The 19,758-nt window shown below is 37.9% G+C and overlaps 1 protein-coding gene across 2 annotated transcripts in view; it reads left to right on the forward strand.

Moving 5' to 3' along the window:
- Nucleotides 1-8,104: 8,104 nt before the first annotated feature.
- Mtf2 (metal response element binding transcription factor 2) overlaps nucleotides 8,105-19,758 on the forward strand; it is a 55,028-nt gene continuing 43,374 nt past the window's right edge. The window contains exon 1 of one of the 2 annotated variants that reach the window (XM_076863479.1): nucleotides 8,105-8,341. In XM_076863479.1, coding sequence (XP_076719594.1) covers nucleotides 8,337-8,341 — 5 coding nt within the window. In that variant the 5' untranslated portion in view covers nucleotides 8,105-8,336. The remainder of the gene's footprint in view (nucleotides 8,342-19,758) is intronic. The other variant, XM_076863480.1, reaches the window with a different exon arrangement.

The raw sequence follows: 19,758 nt of genomic DNA on the forward strand, positions 1-19,758 counted from the left end.
TTTGAATATAGAATTTTGGGAATATTGCAAATTTAACTATAACAAAGGTGATAGCTATGTGTTTAATATCTTAGGTGTACAGGAAAAGGGTATATGAGATCAATACTTATATATTGAAACACTGTAAATCAGTTTGACACTTTTAGAAAGCAATTTTTAGTATATATTTGGGGAGTCACTAAAACTTCTTTTTAATCTCTTACACTCAAGTTCAAGGCAATTAAATAGGAATCCCAGTCTACAGGAGGATTCAGCTGATAAAGTAAAACTTGGAGGGAATTAAGAAGTTAGTATTTAGCCAGGCTCAGTGCACATGGCTGTAATCCCAGCAATTTGTGAGGCAGAGGCAGGACGACAGCAAGTTAAAGACCAGATTTCAGCAACGTAGCAAGATCCTGTCACAAAATAAAAATATAAAAGGGCTAGGGGTGAAGCTCAGTGGTAGAGCACCTCTGAGTTCAATCCCCAGTCCAATAACAATAACAAAAAGAAATTGGGGGTCTGGGGTTGTGGTTCAGTGGTAGAGCACTTGCCTAGCATGTGTGAGGCACTGGGTTCGATTCTCAGCACCACATATAAATAAAGGTCCATTGACAATTAAATAAATAAATAAATAAATTGGTACTTGGGGGAGAGAGAAAGAGGAAATACTGGAAAATGATATTGACCAAATTACATTGTTATATTGTATGCATGTATGAATATGTAATAACAAATCCCACCATTATGTACACTATAACGCACCAATAAAAATAAAGAAAGAAAAAAAGAAATTGGCACTTGGAGGTACTATTGAGATAGATGAGTCAAGGCTGTAATAAGAAAAAAAGATAAATTCAAAATTTCTAAGGTGAGGGGAATGACAAACGGATCATTAAGATATGTGGATGATTAAGAACTGAGGGAATGTTGCTTACTGTATTGTAAACCATGCTACTCTGCTAGTGCCATAAAGCAGCCACTTTGGGACACAGAAAGACCCATACCCTTCTGTCAGTATCTGGAGATCAATGCTGTTGTTCATACTCATGGAATTTCTGTGGGTAGTTTGGGTAATTATTTGCTATAGTGTAGACATTCATCATTGTTATAATATAAAATAGTTGGTAAGCTACAGAGACATAAGTCAAGAATTCAGTAAGTGGTCCAAGTGCTGAAAAGTGAATTTAAAAAATATTTTTTTTAGTATTTTAATTTTTAAATTTATTCTAATTAGTTATACATGATAGTAGAATGTATTTCAATTCATTGTACATAAATGAAGCACAACTTTTCATTTCTCTGGTTGTACACAATGTAGAGTCATGTGCAGTCATGTAGTACATGTGCAGTCATACATGTACCTAGGGTAATGATGTTCATCTTATTCCACCATTCTACCTCCATTCCCCCTCCCCTTCCTTCCCTCTCCTTTGCCCAATCAAAGTTCCTTCATTCTCCCCACAAACTGCATCCCCATTTTGGGTCAGCATCCGCTTATCAGAGAGAACATTTGTCTTTTGTTTTTTTGGGATTGGCTTACTTTGCTTAGCATGATATTCTCCAACTCCATCCATTTACCTGCAACATTCATTCATGGCTACCAGCCTGGGAGGAGCCTGCTCTGATAAAGAGAATGGAGAAGGGTCCACCAACCATATTTGCTATATAGCTCATAGGGCTGGCATGACAATTAGATCAGTTAATAAACAAGAAGACTTGGTGTGGATCCTAGAACCTTGTAAGACACAAAACCTTAGAACTTCAGAGCTGAAAGCAACTTTAGAGGGTAGTGCTCCCAGCAGGGTGGGATGGAACAGGGGTGCCATCCGTCACAGAATGTGCTGGAAGATGGGGCAAGGACCCAAAGGATCTCAAAAATAGAAGTGAAGAGGGAGAAGGGACACTGGGCAGGGTTTATATGACATCTGAGGACCCATTACCCTCAAGGGTTGGATGGATAGGGTGGTAAGAACAGAGACCAAATCCTTACTATTAAGTACAAAAAGATTAATTATTTGCATATCTCTCTAGCATATCCCTGGTGCTATGCATTTAACATTTAGGTGCAAGATTGCATCTTATTTACAAACAAACCAGGGAGGGAAGCAGGATCAAGTAGAGTTTTCAACCTTCCTTTCCAGAGGAGGAAACTGAAAGGAAATCCAGGCCACCTAGCCAGAAAGTGATGCAGAAAGGCCTTCCACTTACCCCCTACCACACAGCCACAGGTGGTGGACTAAAACATAGCCTGTGGAGCCATGGCTGAAGCAGGAACCCTTAGGGCAGGGGATATTAGAATCCAGAGCAATCAGAATCTCCTGGAAGGCTAATCAATGCACAGATTGCAAGCTGTACTCCTGGGGATTCTGATGTGGTAGATGTGGAGTTCATCTCTGGAATTTGTATTTCTAAAATGCCCAGGTGATGCTGACACTGTTGGTCTGGAGTCCATGCTTTGAGATGACTCTTTACAACAGCAGGTGTACCATAAGGCAGCTTCCAATAGTATAGCTATAGCAGAAAATTATTATTATTATTTAAAAATATTTTTAGTTGTATATGGACACAATATCTTTATTTATTTATTTATTTATTTATTTATTTATTTATTTATTTATTTATTTATATGTGGTGCTGAAGATCAAACCCAGTGCCTCACACATGCTAGGCAAGCACTCTACCACTAAGCCACAAGCCCAACCCAGGAGATTCTTTTTAACATGAATACATCAACATGAATCAAGGCCTCTAAGAGTACCTGTAAAAGTCTCCAGTTAGTCATCTTGTTATTGAAAGTGAAGGAGAGACAGGTGGGAAGTAGAATTAAGTGAGGCCAGATAATTGATTTTACATTTTTTCTTGTATATTTTTCCAGAGTTCATGTCTATACAAATGATAAATTATAACCCCTCCAATCTATAAAAAAAAAAAGAACTGAGAGAGGCAAGAGGCAAGATGATGTATGATGTACAGATCAGTACCTTCATTTCAGAATCTGATCTGAGAAAAGAAGACATGCACCAGGTCAAAGATACAGCTGCCTCAGGGGGCCTGCAAGAATGGAAATTGCCTTATAACCTGATAATATTTTTATAGGTATGTTAACAATACAGAATAGTGCTGGGTGCAGTGGTACACGCCTGTAATCCCAGCAGCTAAGGAAGGCTGAGGCAGGAGGATCTCAAGTTCAAAGTCAGCCTCAGCAACAGTGAGGTCCTAAGCAACTCAGTGAGACCCTGTCTCTATAAAACACAAAATAGGGCTGGAGATGTGGCTCACTGGTCAAGTGCCCCTGAGTTCAATTTCCTGTACCAAAAAGACAAAAACAAAAAACCCCTCTCTGCAGTAACTGATGTGGGTCAGAAGAAGGAAGTGCTTATCCAGGTGGACAAAGCTCAGAGAGGCATAGGAGGCTCTACTTTCTGGAGAGGTACTGGAGGCACTGCATGAAACAGAAGTACATCTGTTCAGTCCATCACCACTGGTCTTTTTGAAAAAGCATCTACCCAGCCAGTGGCACTACACCTCCCTGTAAGTATTTCTCAGTAAACCTTCTATCTCATATCCTATCTCTGGTGTTGTCCTTGGTCTCTTGGCAACCTATCCCACTGCCCTAGCACAACTGGGTGGTAAATGTGACACAGATCAATGAAATAAAATTCAATAAGAACACAGAATGTGGGCTGGGGTTGTGGCTCAGTGGTAGAACACTTGCCTAGCATAAGCTGATTGTGCATGCTACATCTAGATTGTATCAGTCAGAGTACACTAAAATACATAATCACAACAAAAGTTTATTTCTACAATTGAATATTCACATGCTAAGAGATTAAGGACTGCAAGTTAGAGGTCAGCCTGGGCAATTTAGTGAAATTCTGTCTCAAAATTTAAAAGAAGGGCTGGGAGTATAGCTCTGTGGTACAGCACCCCAAAGTTTAATCCCCAGTACTACAAAATAAAGTTAAAGAGACTGAGAAAATATCCACAGATCCTGTATCTGATAAAGGAATTCTATCCAAAATATATTTCAAAAATGAAACTTGATATAAGAAAACAAATATCACAGTCAAAAATTGGGTCAGGGGCTAGGGTTGTGGCTCAGCGGTAAAGCGCTTGCCTAGCATGGGTGAGGCCCTGGGCTCATTCCCCAGTACCACATAAAAATAAATAAAGATATTGTGTCCAACTACAACTAAAAAATAAATATTTTTAAAAAAGCCTGTTTAAAAAAATGGGCCAAAGGCGAGGCATGATAGTGCATGCTTTTAATCCCAGTGGCTTAGGAGGCTGAGGGCAGGAGGATCACAAGTTCAAAGCCAGCCTCAGTGATTTAGCAAGGTCCTAACTAGGTAAGTGAGACCTGTCTCAAAAAAATAAAAAGGGCTGAGGATGTAGATCAGTGGTAAAGTGCCCCTGGGTTCAATGCGTAGTATCAAAAAAAAAAAAAAAAAAAAAGTTAAAAATTAAACAAAAATTTACCATGCAAGCCGGGCATGGTGGTGCACGCCTGTAATCCCAGTGGCTGGCGGGTGGAGGGGGGAGCAGGGAGAGGGGGCTGAGGCAAGAGGATCCCAAGTTCAAAGCCAGTCTCAGCAATGGCAAGGCACTAAACAACTCAGTGAGACCCTGTCTCTAAATAAAATACAAAAAAGGGTTGGGGATGTGGCACAGTGGTTGAGTGCCCCTAAGTTCAATCCCCATACCAAAAAGTAAATAAATAAAATAAAATTTACCATGTAACTCAGCAACTCCTTTTTTAGGACTCAAGAAAAATAAAAACAAATGTGTACATAAAGACGTGTACATAAATGTTCAAAGTAGATTTATTCACAATAGTACAAAATCAGAAATGATTCAATAATTCAAATGTCCTTCAACTGAATGAATAAATAAAAATGTGGTATAGCCATACAACGGAGTTCTAGTCAACAATAAAAAGGAAAGAAATACTAACTGGTAAAACATGAATGAACCTCAAAAACATGAGTGAAAGAAGCCAGATGCAAAAGACTAAAATGTATGAGTTCATTTACATGAAATTGCCAGAAAAGGCAAATTTATAGAAATAGCAGATTGAGGGTGGGAAGGAGGATTGACTGTAAATGGGCATAATGAATTTGGGGGTGTGTAATGTAAATGCTCTAAAACTGAATTGTGGTAATGGTTGCAAAACACTAGTCACTGTTTATTGTAGTCATTAAGGAATCTAAAGTGTTAGATGTTCTATCTCAACAATATTTCATTATAATTTAGTATTTTATCCAGTACCATTTAATAGTTTAAATACTTTGATCATATATTTTCACTCTGCTTCTCAGAATAATAGTCCTAATGATTTACATCTGTCTTTAGCCTCACTGTATCTGATACCTTTCAAGTTTCACTTTATCTCAATTTTATTTTGACATAATTTCTTGCTAAGAGCCACAGCCAAGTAATATGATGCATGGCATTTTTGGTTGAAAGGTGATACCAGCAAGCCATTGAAATGATATGATTATGTTAAGATTTGCATTCATATGGATATTGGACTCCTGCTGTTCACCTCGGCCTACTATGGGACTCCTGGAGAGTTCCCATTGGTTGGGGAAGAGCAGTAGGAGGGAATTCCAGAGGAGGAACTTCCTCTTGGGATCCGGGAGAACGCCACCAGCTTCCGCGGGCAATCTTCCCGGGAGCCTACAGGGCATTGGCGGCAGTTTCAAAAATAAAGTTTGTTCCTGCTTAAGTGGCTCTGATTTTGTGTCCAGCTAGTCTGCGGCAATTTCTCATAAATTTGTCTTCAATGCTGCTCCTAGATTGGTTAGAGAAATTTTTGACTTAAGCAGATACAAACCTAGCATGATGGCGTACTCCTGTAATCCCAGTGAGTCAGGAGGCTGAGGCAGGAGAATCACAAATTCAAAGCCAATATCAGCAATTTAGTGAGACCCTGTCTCAAAATAAAAAATAAAAAAGGATGGGAGATATAGCTCAGTGGTAAAGCCGCCCTGCCTGGGTTCAAACCCTCCCACCCCCCCCCCCCCAAAAAAAAAGATATTTTACAAAATAATTAAGTTTGCTATGTACCTATGCCTAATCATACATCATCAATTTTAGAGAACATTTGGCATAATTGTCCTTAACTTTATGTCAAGTAGTCCTAATTTCTACATCTTCAGGGATTCAGTACCTCAGAGATAGTCATTCCAGTCTCAGAAACTCAAATACAGTGGTCCTTTATTTTTTTTAAAATTTTTGTGAGTAACTTTTATTATGATGGTTTCTTTGTTGACTCATAAGTTATTTTTAATGTTTATTTTATTTATTTATTTTGTGTGGTGTCGAGGATCAAAACCGGTGCTAGGCGAGCCCTCTACCGCTGAGCTGAGCCACAGCTCCAACCTAAGTGGTCCCTTCTTAACTGCAGGGAATATATTCCAAGACACATGGCTTTCGCTTCCTTGGGGACTTCCTAAAATCTTCTAAAGTACTAAATCCTATATGTACCATGTTTCTTCCCATACATGCATACCAATGATAAAGCTTAATTTATACATTAGTAACAGATTAACAATAACTAATAATTAAATTATTACAATAAACTGTAATAAAAACCGTGTGAATGAGGTTGCTCTCTTTCTCTCTCTCCTTCCTACTCTTTCAGCCTCAGCTTTTTTTCTTTCTTTATTGAGACTGCCCCCATTTTCAGTTAAAGGAAACATTTTATAGTTTCTCTTTGGCATATCAAATTGCCAGTATCATAACTCTTGCACTTTGGGATCACTATTAAATAAGTTCTGCAAAACCATGACAACAGATCTGATGACTGAGACACTAAGTGACTAATGAATGGGCAGGTAATGTAGACCAAATAGATACGCTGTGCAAAGGGACGAGTCACATTTAGGGCAGGACAGTTGGAAAGTGTGAAATTTCATAACACTACTTAGAATAGTATGCAATTTAAAACTTATAATGAAACAGTAATGATGGTGGATAAAGTGCTGATAAAACGAACATGCTTATTTGCCAAATTTTTATAGGCTGAAGAGAATGCCTTTCAAAATAGGAGCAAAGGGAGGATATGCCACAAAGAGGTACTTTCTCAAAAACAAAACAACAACAACAACAACAACAACAAACAGGGACTAGGGATGTGGCTTGGTGTTAGAGCGGTACTGTGTTAAATTCTCAGCACCACATAAAAATAAATAAAATAAAGGTATTGAGTTCGTCTGTAACTAAAAAAAAAAAAAAAAGAAAAGAAAAACAAACAAACCAAAAAACATGTATTCATTATTCCTGTGACATAATATAAAAACGAAATTATTTAAAAAATTTTAACAAAACTCTAAATAAGGGTCCTGCACATGGCTATTAAGAGCTGGGTTATATCTTAACCTAAGTGAAAGAGAATAGCATGCACTCACACAGCTTGTCAGTTGGGACCCCTGTCGGCAGTAGGCTAAGTGTCTGTTCTAGTATGAAAGTTCTGTATTCTTTAAAATAAACCACTGTGCACGAGATTATTTTCAGATTTCATTACAATTAGGAAAGATTGCAAAGCAGGTAAATGGAGAAAAGCTTTTTCATTGTTAGGGGGAAAATCTGAAAATCTTCCACATAAGCTGCTCCTAATTAGAGTTTGGGACTGAAGAGCAATCTTTGAACAAAATTTAATTTTGACTTTGCGGGTCTCCTCCCCGCTGAAGAGAATTCTAACACTGGGCTTTAAGAAGAACGTAAAAAAAAAAAAAAAAAAAAAAATCCGAGTCTTAGCTAAGGTTTTCTCCAAGGAAAGGAAATTTGCTCAGCATCATACATAGAGGACTGAGCTATTTCTACCGGACAGAATACGCATGCTAAATGTCGGACACAAGTCTTCCCTTTGAAGCAAAGAGCGTAGCACAGCCAACGATCTGGAGCCCAGCGTTCACTATTGTGTTAGCACCGGCGGCGGAAGGACTTAGCTACCGCAATGTTAAAGAGTCCTTCTTTGTTCAGCCCCGGCCGAAGACGCAGGGCGCGGTGTTCTTCCGCGCTCGCCGCGCAGTCCCCGCCCCTCCGCGGCCCTGGAGAGCTGCCATTCGGCCCCGGAGTCGCTCCGCGCTCCCAGAATGCACCGGCAGTCCGCGGGAAACCAAAATGGCGAAGGGCTGTAGCGAAGTGGGCTGTGTTTGAGGCCGGTATAGGAAGGCTCACTCTACCCACAACCCTCGTCCCCGAGGACCTCGTTTTGTGCGTGCGTATGTGCGGGGTTCCCGGTGGGGCGGGTACCCAGTAAGTGTTCGGAGTCGCAGGGGAAGCGCCCACGGGGACGTGATTGGTTATATTTTCCTGTATGAAGCGGTTGGCACCACTGAAGTGACCGAATGAGGTGAGACCTTGGCCTGGGAACCGACTCTTCCGGAGGAGGTGGGGGTGGGGGAAAGAGAAGGAAGAAAGGAAGCAAGTGTAAAAGGGAAAGATGGAGGATCGAGGTGGGGGTTGGGGGCTTCTGTCTGTGGGTGCCTTTGCATTTATGTGTATGTTGAAAAGAATGGATGGGAAGGAATAGTCATTTAAATGTTGGACAAGCATAGGGACGAAAGGAAAGAGCAGGGCGTTGGGGGATTCTGTTGGAGGAACAAGATAAAACGTTGAGACGGAAAAAGCTGTGTTTGGAGGGCAGGAAGGAACCTGGGGGCGGGAGTCTGTTGGAGGGGCAGGATGAACCTGGTGACGAGGGGGTGGGGAACTGTGAGGAGCGGTTAGCAAATTGGGACTGGAGGAGATGGGGGAACCAAGTGGAGGGGCTACCTTGGACCTTAGGGGGCGCTAAGGGTGGTAGAATTGTGTAGAATTGGAGTGAGGGGGGTCGAATGGATGGGTTGGATATAGTATGAGAATAAGGGGAACACTGAAGTGGAGTCCGGAAGCAAACCCTGAAAGCTGAAAGGGAAAATGAGATGGGGGAGGTACCTTATCTTTGGAGCGCACAAGAAAACCTGAGACATTTCTAATGTTCAGTTAAATTTAACTCATATCCCTTCTTGGGATTTGTATTGAATTCAGTTTTACAACTGAGGTAATTACGGTTTAAAGGATTTTAACTAATTTGCCAAGATTTCTAAACAACGTAGTTGGGTAATGCCAGAACTCTTAACTGCATGTTTTACAATCTGGTGTCCTTGGTTGCTAGAGTTTTTCTTTGGAAGCAATTAGCAGGAACAGATGGATTTATCGGGGTGTTTTGACGAACATTGAGGGTTCATGAATAATGGGGAAAGGTTATAGAATACTACTGTGTTTAAAACATTTAACTTTGGTTAAGGATAGAAAGCATCTAATACTAATCCGAATATGAAAACACAGGTAGGCCTGTGTCTTAACATACAGGAAAGCACCATGTGAGGTCAGCACAGAGCCAGAAATATGTAAATAGTGGCTGATTTAATTTGACTCCAGATGCTCTAGTGGTAGTAACTTTCTCCTTCAGATCTATTTCATGTGACCCTCCTGTATACTGCTTTGCCTACAGGCTGGTTTTGATTTCCATGTTTTTATTTTTTCTTGAGAATTTCCTTTTTTGGGGGGAGGGGGCAGTGAATTACAAGGACAGTTGAATTTAAAATTATTTATTGTGGATTAAAAAAGATGTACTTAAATTCTTATGTGACCTTTTCAGAGGTTCGACAATGATTTAAGTGGAACCATTTTGACTAAGGCTTTAGGTGTCCAGTAGTTTAGGTAAGAAAAGAGTTGATTTTAAATTACTTAACATAAAGCATTCTGTTTTGTATTGGGAATGTTATTTACACACTCAAGTACTTGCAGTGATGGCTCCAGAGGAAATGCAAGGTGAAGTTTTTTTGTTGTTTTGGGATTCCTAAATATAGAAATGTATTTGAATTTACGTTTTAAAATCTGCTCACCTTCAGTTTTTTCTGAAGTACTAAAAATATTCTAAGTATTTGAATTAAGAATGCACCTGTTGGGGGTGGGCTTGTAGGTCAGTGATGGAGCACTTGCCTCACATATATAAGGCAATGGGTTTGATCCTCAACACCACATAAAAATAAATAAATAAAATAGGTAATGTGTCCATCTACAACTAAAAATATTTTAAAAAAAGAATGCACTTGTTTCCTGATAGTGAATACCTATACTGTTAATGGGTATTAATGGAAAGTTAAACCTGTCAAAATTAAATGCACACACAGTTTTAGGATTAGATGAATAGAAATAGTTAAACCTTTTTTCTAGACAAAACAAATTTAATAGTTCTTTTAGTTATGCATGTTACCTCAAAGCTCTGTTCTGAGAAGAATTTTATTCTGTGTATTCTGCAAGGGGTCATTAACTGTTTTTATTTCTTAAATATTTTTAGTTGTAGATGGACACAATACTTTTATTTCATTTATTTAGTTTGTGATGTTGGGGAATTGAACCCATGCCTCAAGTGTGCTAGGCAAGTGCTTTACCACTGAGCTACAACCCCAGCCTTATTAATTCTTTGATGTCATGGATTGTAGACCTTTTCATTAGGTTTTTGATGAAACAGTTTGATTTATTCATATTCTAGATACTCTTTTAGCATTTGGGGAAATTGGCCTCTTAGGCATTGTCATGGTCAAAATCTGTAGTTGCTGGTTTGTAAAGTAGAATTTAACTGCTATTTTAATCTGTCTACACTTTCATGAACTGCGGCATTCCTTGGTTGATATTCATGCTTGTTTCCCCAGTTCTTAAAGAAAGTTTGTTATAGGGAAATAAGTACAACAACCCTAAATTGGACAATAGAAGTTTCTTTGTGGATGTTTCTTATTAATTAGAGTAGTATTACATAATAACACTTTCATCAGTGTTCTGTTACTGCTATTCCAGTAAGCGACTAGCCACATGTGGATATTGAACATTAAAATGTAACTAGTGAGACTGAGAACTGAATTTATAATTTAATTTCATTAAAACTAAAATTTAAGTGGCTATATGTAACAGGGGCATATCAATTAGGGGTTGTTACATCAATATATTAGGAATTATTAATCTATGAAGCATGGAGACCACAGGAACCCAAGGATGAGGAACTGTCTTAGAATTGAGGAAATTTGCCAGGTGCTATGGCACATGCCTGCAATTCCAGTGACTTGGGAGGCTAAGACAGGAGGATTGCAAGTTCAAGGCCAGCCTCAGCAATTTAGAAAGGTCCTAAGCAACTTAGACCCTGTCTCAAAATAAAAAATAAAAAAAAGAACTGGGGGATGTAGCTCAGTGGCAAAGGGTATTTGGGTTAAATCCCCAACACCCTCTTTCGCCTCCCCCCAGAAAAAACAAACAATTCAAATTTTCACTTTAACATGAAGAATTCTTCATTTTTGTCACACATAATGTCTTTGTCTTACCTATTTTCATGTAACAATAATAAATGCTTCTCTAGTCTTCTAGTTTTTTAAGATTTAAGATTCTGTTTCCTAAGTCAAGAAACAACAAACAACAGAAAATGGATATTAGGAATGTTTACTGTTAATTTTATACTAAAATAAAAAAAACACTTAAGGAAAATATCAAACATGCATAGTGAACCAGGGGAATATGAACTTAAGCATTATTGGTTCTTGTTTTATCTGTACTTCTACCCATTCCACTCCATTGCTTTTATTATTATTTAAATTTTAATATTTTTTTTTTTTTAGTTTTCGGCGGACACAACATCTTTGTTTTTGTATGTGGTGCTGAGGATTGAACCCAGGCCACACGCATGCCAGGCAAGTGCGCTACCGCCTGAGCTACATACCCAGCCCTTGTTTTTATTATTGTAAAAACATCTTAAGGTAGATTTACACATTCTGAAATGTACAAATCTTAACTTTATTTTTATTTTTTGGTATTGAGGACTACTGAGCTATATCCCCAGTCCTTTTTTAAATTTTATTTTATTTTTATTTTAAGACAGGGTGTTTCTGAATTGCTGAGGCTAGCCTCAAACTTATTGTTTTTTTTTTTTTGGAGGGGGGTGGTGGTATTGGGGATTGAACTCAGGGGCAGTTGACTACTGAGCCACATCCCCAGCCCTACTTTGTATTTTCCTTAGAGACTGTCTCACTGAGTTGTGTAGGGCCTCACTTTTGCTGAGGCTGGCTTTGTACTCCTGATCTTCCTTCCTTAGCCTTCCAAGCCCCTGGGAATATAGGCATGTGCCCCTGTGCCTAGCTGGGCTCAAATTTATAATCCTTCTGCCTCAGCCTCCTGGATCACTGGGATTACAGTTGTGCACCACCTTGCCCAGCAACTGTATAGTTTTTTTAATAACAGTTCTCTTGAGATATAATTCACTACCATGTTTATATATACATAATTGCCGCTGCCCGGCTGGCTGGGCAAAATATCCGGGGGGTGACGAATAACTTGTGTACGTTGATGCAGCAGGAATAGGAGCCGTTTATTGTAGGATAACAGAGGTATTTATACATTTTGCACAGCTTATCTTAATTAGCATAAACTAGATACAGCAGTCAACCAATCAGGAATCTCCACACTTAATGGCTCGCTTTTGTTACTTCACAAACCACTCCCTTTGGCATTTTGCCAGGCACCATCCAGACTTGTTTACAGACTCTAACACATAATCATATCTAATGGGCCTTTTTTATTTATATGAAATGCTGAGAATCAAAACTTTCTCACATGTTATCTAGTGCTCTACCACAGAGCCACACCCCCATTCCTCACATCCACCTTTTTAAGGCATGCAATTCAGTGTTTGTTTTTTTTTAGCATAGTCACAGAGTCTACAGTTATTACCATTGTCTAATTTAAAATAACTGTCATTATGCCAAAAAAGAAAAAGAAAAACCCCCAATCTCTATTTAATAGCAGTCACTCTTCATTCCCCTCTCCCTCAGCCATTGGAACCATCAATCTGCTTTCTGTGCCTATAGATTTGTCTATTCTGGACATTTCATGTAATGGAATCATACAATATGTGATCTTGTGTTTGACTCCGTTTATGTGACCTAATGTTTTCAAGGTACATCCATGTTGTAACAAGTATCAATACTTTATTGTATGAAAATACATATTTTGTCTATTTGTCAGTTGGTGGACATTTAGATTATTTTCATTTTTTTGACTTGTTAGTAATGCTGTAATAATCGAACAGGATTTGTGTGGATGTGTATTTTCATTTCTCTTGGATACATATTTAGAAGTGGAATTACTGTTTAAAATTTTGAGAACTATCAGACTTTTCTAAAGACTGTTCCATGCTATAGTCTCACCAATATGAGGTTTCTAATTTCTCAATGTCTTCACCAAGACAATTAAGTCTTTTTGATTATAATCATCCTACATAGTCTCACCAGTATGAGATTTCTAATTTCTCCATGTCTTCACCAAGACAATTAAGTCTTTTTGATTATAATCATCCTAGTGGGTGGGAAATTGTATTTGCTGTTTCGATTTGCAATTCCCTGATAGCTGATGAGGTTGAGCATATTTCCACATACTCATTGGAAATAGTAAATGCTTCTTTGGTCTTCTTTAGTTTTTTAAGATATAAGATTCTGTTTCCTAAGACAACCCACTAAAAATTGGGTTGTCTTGGGCCTGGGGTTGTGGCTCAGTGGTAGAGTGCTCGCCTTGCCCGTGCAATACCCTAGGTTCAATCCTCAGCACCACATAAAAATAAATCAATAAATAATTTAACTAAAGGTATTGTGTTCAGCTACAGCTAAAAATTAAATATTAAAAAAAACTGGGTTGTATTTTTATTGTTGCAAAAATTCTTTGTATATTTCGGATACAAGTTCTTTCTCTAAAATATGATTTACAAACATTTCCTTCCATTTTGTATCTTTTCATTTTGTTGATTGTGTCCTTTGAAGCAGAAAAGTTCTTAATTTTGAAGTCAGTTTACCCACCCCCCACTTTTTTTTTTTTTTTTTTTTTGCTTGTGTTTCTAATGTTGCCTCTTAGAAACCATTGTCTATCAAGGTCACACAGATTTACTCCCTATGCTTCCTTTAACTTTTATAGTTTTAGTGCTTACATTTAGGTCCATGATCCATTTTTTAAAAAAATGCAGTTTTATTATTGAGATTACCTTGCTCTTTGACTTAGTTTCCCATGATCCATTTGAGTTAATTTTTGAATGATGTGAGGTAGGGACCCAACTTCAGTCTTCAGTTCCAGTTTCTTAGGACCAGTGTTCTTTCTCCATTGTACTATTTTAACAGTCTTGTCAAAAATAAATTGACCAGGGGCTGGGGATGGGGCTCAAGCGGTAGCGCGCTCGCCTGCCATGCGTGCAGCCCGGGTTCGATCCTCAGCACCACATACAAACAGAGATGTTGTGTCCGCCGAATACTAGAAAATAAATATTAAAATTCTCTCTCTCTCTCTCTCCCTCTCTCACTCTCTCTTTAAAATAAATAAATAAATAAATAAATTGACCAGACAAGGGAGGGTTTGTTTTCTGAATTCTTTTTTTTTAGGGGCGTGGTGCTGGTGGTGTTACTGGGGATTGAACTCTGGGATAGTCGACCACTGAGCCACATCCCCAGCCCTAATTTGTATTTTATTTAGAGACAGGGTCTCATTGAGTTGCTTAGTGCCTCATTTTTGCTGAAGCTGGTTTTGAATTTTCGATCTCCCATGCTGCTAGGATTACAGGCATGTGCCACCATGCCTGACCTGAATTGTCAATTTTATTCCATTGATTTATATGTCTATACTATGATACTACCATAACATCTTGATTACTGTTGCCTTGTAATAGGTTTTGATATTAGAATGTGTGAGTCCTCAGGTTTTGTTCTTTTAGGATTGTTTGGCTATTTGGGGTTTCATACTTTTTTCAAACTGGGATTTTAATGGGCATCATATTAAATCTGTAGATTGATTTGGGGGAGAATTGCCATTGTTAACATCCATGAACATGGGATATCTTTCTAGTCTAATTTTTTTCTGATTTTATGTCATTTTCATTGTACAAGTCTCTTTTCTGTTAAATTTAGTTCTAAGTGTTTTGTTCTTTTTTGGTACTATTGTAAATGGATTTTATTCTTAATTTCATTTTTGGAATCTTTATTGCTAATGTATAGAAATGTAATTGACTTCTGCTTATTGCTATTATATTTTGCAACCTTGCTGAATTAATTTATTCTGATCATTTGGGGTGGGGTTTATAGATTCCAAATCGCCAAGTTTTATTTTACAGCAGAATTTTTCTTCACAGTATCAATTTTTGTATCAAATGTATGATGACACAGTATTTTAAAAAACTAAGAATCAAAATATATGCTGGTCTCTAACATGGGCTTATTCTTAGCAAGAACAAGTTGTGTTTGATTTTTACTTTGGGAAATAAGCTGAACGTGTTTCATTTACTATGTACTCCATCCTCTCCTAAAACTGTTTAGTGATTTAGTGGTGGGCGAGGGGAATAAAAGATGCCTCAGTATTTCCTCTAATATTTTTCCCAGTGCCTGCTGATAGTCATTTTCTGTGTGTGCACCAGTACTCTCATATGTTGGAAATGAGGAATATTTTGTCACTTGAACAGTTAGTGATTATAAAATATGTCAGTTATGCCAGGATTGGTGGCGCTTGTCTATGATCTCTGATTCCAGAGGTAGAAGCAGGAGGATTGCAAATTTGAGGCCAGCCAGCCTCAGCAAGTTAATAAGAGCTTGTCTAAAAGGGTGGGTGGTGGTGGTGGCTGGAGATGTAGCTCAATGGTAAAGTACCTCTGGGTTCAATCCCTAGTATACCCCCCCAAACAAAAAAGTAACATTAGTTTTAAGATTATTTTACCTTTTTTTTTTTTTGCATTAAAATGTGAAAATGAGGTCTTCTTAGATGACTTCTCTAGGTGTTAGGATCTGTTGTTGCAGTTCTTTAGACTGAGAAGTAGTGACTAAAATAGAGTTTTCTAATTGTAAATTGAAAATGGATAAAAGGCTGAGACTACAACTCAGTATTACAGTTCTTACCTAAGGGTTCCGTCCTCAGCACGAGGTGGGGGGGACACTAAATAAGCTATGAAGTTAGTGACAGGAAGATCAGTAGGGAGTCATTAGTAATTGTGGAGGAGCTAATAGCCCAAAGTAAGGCAGTGGTTTTGGTGATATTGGGGAGTTTTAAAGAAAGAAACAGCAGGGTTTAGTAAATATTTGCTGGGTTAGGGAAGATGGAGGAATCAAGGACCACATATTTCTAGTTTGAGAAATGGTCAGCTAGGAATGGCAGTAAGTCAGGAACTACTGAAGGAAGGGAAGAAGTTTGAAGAATTTGATGTTAGTTAAGTTAAAGGTGCTAGAAGAATCCAGATAGAGAGTAAGCAATTAGAAAAAGGATCTGAAGGTTTTCAGGATAGAATGGGACTGAAGATAAGAGATTTAGAAATTGTCAACAGAAAAATTAGGTGAGGCGTTAGGAGTAGATGTCTTCTCAGGACAAGCTAACTGTGTAGAACAGGAGGAGGGAATTCCAGACAGCTTGAATATTTAAGGATTAAGCAGACAAAGAAGAATCTACAGGAAACAGAAATGGCCAGAGAAGTTGGAGAAAAGGCACATACTGCACATGGCAGGTATCATTGCAGGAACCAAGAGAAGATAATTTCAGGAAATAGATCATAATCATCAGTTATTATCAAAGATTGGGTACAGTGAGAACTGAAAGACTTGTCTGGTATTTGGAGGTCTTTGATGCAGTTGTTTACAGTAATCAGGACAGAAGTCAGCTTGTTACGGATTGAGTAAGTGGAAAGTGCTTTTCTAAGTTTATTGATGAGAAGAATGAGAAAAATGGAGAAGTGATTTATAAGAATTTTTGTTGTTTTTGTTTTATTTTGATTATGGCAGGTTTACACCAAGGAGAATTGGAGGGGATTTAAAAATAAAGGAAAGGGAAATTGTTGATGAAATAAGATTCTTGATATAACATCTCTTTAGTACTTGAGAAAAGAGGCATGTCTTTAGAGAAGTGGATGGGTTTAAGGAAAAGGGGGTGAGGAGAAAGTTGAGGAATTTCTCTTTCTCTTTTCCTTTTAGCTTCTCTTTTCTCTGAGCTATCATCCTACCTTTTGAGCGAAGAGATTAGTATCCCAACAGATCTTTAACCAGGTTATTCTTTCAGAATGTGTATACATAATGGAAATGATCATCATATTTAAGAAAATTTCTTTTTTTTTTTTTGGTACAGTATTTGAAGATATGTTTATTGTAGACTAAAATACTGGATAAGAACAATGTAAAGAAGGAAAAGTTTATTTGGGGCTCACGGTTAGGTTTCAGTCTATAAATGACTGACTCCTTTGCTCTGGGTTGGAGGTGAGGTAGAACAAGATGGCCAAAGGGTATGGCAGAGGAAATCAGCTCAGAACATGGCACCAGGAAGCACAGAGAGGGCTTTGCTTACCAGCTACAAAATATAAACCCCAAAGGCATACCTCCAGTGATTCATGTCCTCCAGCCACACCTTACTTGCCTACAGTTACCATCCAGTTAATCCATATCAGATTAGTCCACTGATTAGTCTAAAGCTGTCATAATCATTTCACCTGTGAACCTTTTTGCATTGTCTCATAAGCTTTTGGGGGGGACACTTCATATCTAAACCACAACACTAGTTATAGCACCTAAATTCATTTGTTTTGGTTCTGGAAATTGAACCCTGAGCCTTGCATATGCTTAGCACATGCTCTACCACTGGTCTATGGTAATACCTAAAACTTTTTGAAAAATAGGTTGTGTTTTTTCTCCTAATTTCAAGTTCTCTGAGTTGAGGAGACTAGGTTTTAATCATTTTGAGTTTTTAGCTCATTGAGAAGCATCTAGCACATGTACCACTTTCCTCTTCATAGTAGAGTTGGAATTGTTTGTTTATTTAGAATTACAGTTTTACAATAGGAATATATTTTAAACATATTGAAACAGTAACCAATTTTCAATGAGAAGAGCATTACTTTCTTCTGTCTTCAGATTAGTTTAAGATTCCTTTGGGCACTTGAACCCCTCTATTGACTCTCAGTCTGAATGTTTTTTCCCCTCATATTTTTCAGTCTGAAGATTTTTTGGTAGTAGTTTATGAATTCCCCATCATTAGATAGATAGAAGGATAGTTTTTGCTGCCCTGGTTAAATAAAAGCACTTACCCAGTACAAAAAAAAAAAAAGTTTATAATTTCAAATCATTCACATAATATAAATCATATAAATTATTCACATCATATAAATCATTCACATAATATATTTTTTTTAGTTGTACATGGACACATACTTTTGTTTTATTTATTTATTTTTATGTGGTGCTTGGGATCGAACCCAGGGCCTAACATGTGCTAGTCCAGCGCTCTACCACTGAGCCACGACCTTAGGCCCATGACATTACTTCTTAAATCTTGAGTAAACAACAAACAACTATTGGCTATCCACCTTAAAGAAAGTACTGTACTTTGGTGTATATTATTAAGAGTTTCTTTATTTGACAGATATATGTTGAGAACTTTCTATGTGGAATATAGTCTTAGGTGTTAGAAATATGTTTGTTGAACAACAGACATTTTCACTGCCTTGTGAAGTATGCAGAAAAAAGGGGGGGTAATTAATTGGTAAATATAAGTGATTATTATATTCTTTTTTTAATAATTAAAAAAATTTTTAGTTGTACATGGACACAGTATCTTTATTTCATTTATTTTTCTGTGGTGCTGAGAATCAAACCCAGTGCCTCACACATGCTAGGCAAGGGCTGTACCACTGAGCTACAATCTAGCCCTATATTCTTTATTTGTATTTGTCAGTTTTTAAAATGAATTTAATTTTAAAAGTTAAATGAAGGTTATAAACATTTTAAAAAATTGTTCTCTGACAATATTGGAGAGTGTACCTATTTTTATAGCAATTATTTGGGAGAATCAGTTTTGCAAAAAATGGAGGAGAGGGGAAAGTAATTTTGGTAGGAGGTATAATATGTGTAAATGCCTTGTGGGAAAGATCTCCCCCCCATATGAAACAGGATCTCAATATGTTGCACAGGCAGGCTTTGAACTCCTGGGCTCAAGTAATCCTCTTGGTTCTTTATCTTGAGTAGCTGAGATTATAGGTACATACTACTTACTATGCCTGGCCAGATCTTGGTTTTTGAAGACTTGATAGGAGTCCAGTATGGCTGGATCTAGAGATGAAAGGACATTTTTTTGGGACGAGAAAAGTAAATGTGCAATATTTGATTTGTAGCATTTTCAGTCTAATATCAATGTCCCAGTTGTGTTGATGTTTGAAGAAATATTTATAAAATCCTTGTGTATTTGCATATATGATACTCTTAAATGCATATCTTTGGAAAAAAATATATTAGAGGCCAGGTACTGTGGTGGAGGCCTGTAATTCCAGCAACTCAGAAGGCTGAGACAGGAGGGTAGCAAGTTTGAGGCCAGCCTCAGCAATTTAGTGAGACCCTTAGCTACCTAGCGATAGTCTGTCTCAAAACAAAACAAAAAGGGTGGTAAATCACCCCTGGGATCAATCCTCATTACCCCCACCTCCACCCCCGACCCTGGACCCTGACCCAAATGCTAGAGACAGTTGTCCTTCAGCATTTTATTATGTCAAAATCAAGGGCAATCAGCTGTTACTCAGGAAACCTAACAGCCAAGTTGAACCATCTCTAGAAGTACATGATTTTATCACTAATGGATGACTTCAGTTAGACCTATAAAAGCCTTGTGACTAAATATACTGTGGGCAGGAGACTTGATAGTGATCACAAATGATCTGGTTTCGGGCTGGGGATATGGCTCAAGCGGTAG

The sequence above is a fragment of the Callospermophilus lateralis genome, chromosome 7 (assembly GCF_048772815.1).
Source record: "Callospermophilus lateralis isolate mCalLat2 chromosome 7, mCalLat2.hap1, whole genome shotgun sequence".
NCBI classification, from domain to species: Eukaryota; Metazoa; Chordata; class Mammalia; order Rodentia; family Sciuridae; genus Callospermophilus; species Callospermophilus lateralis.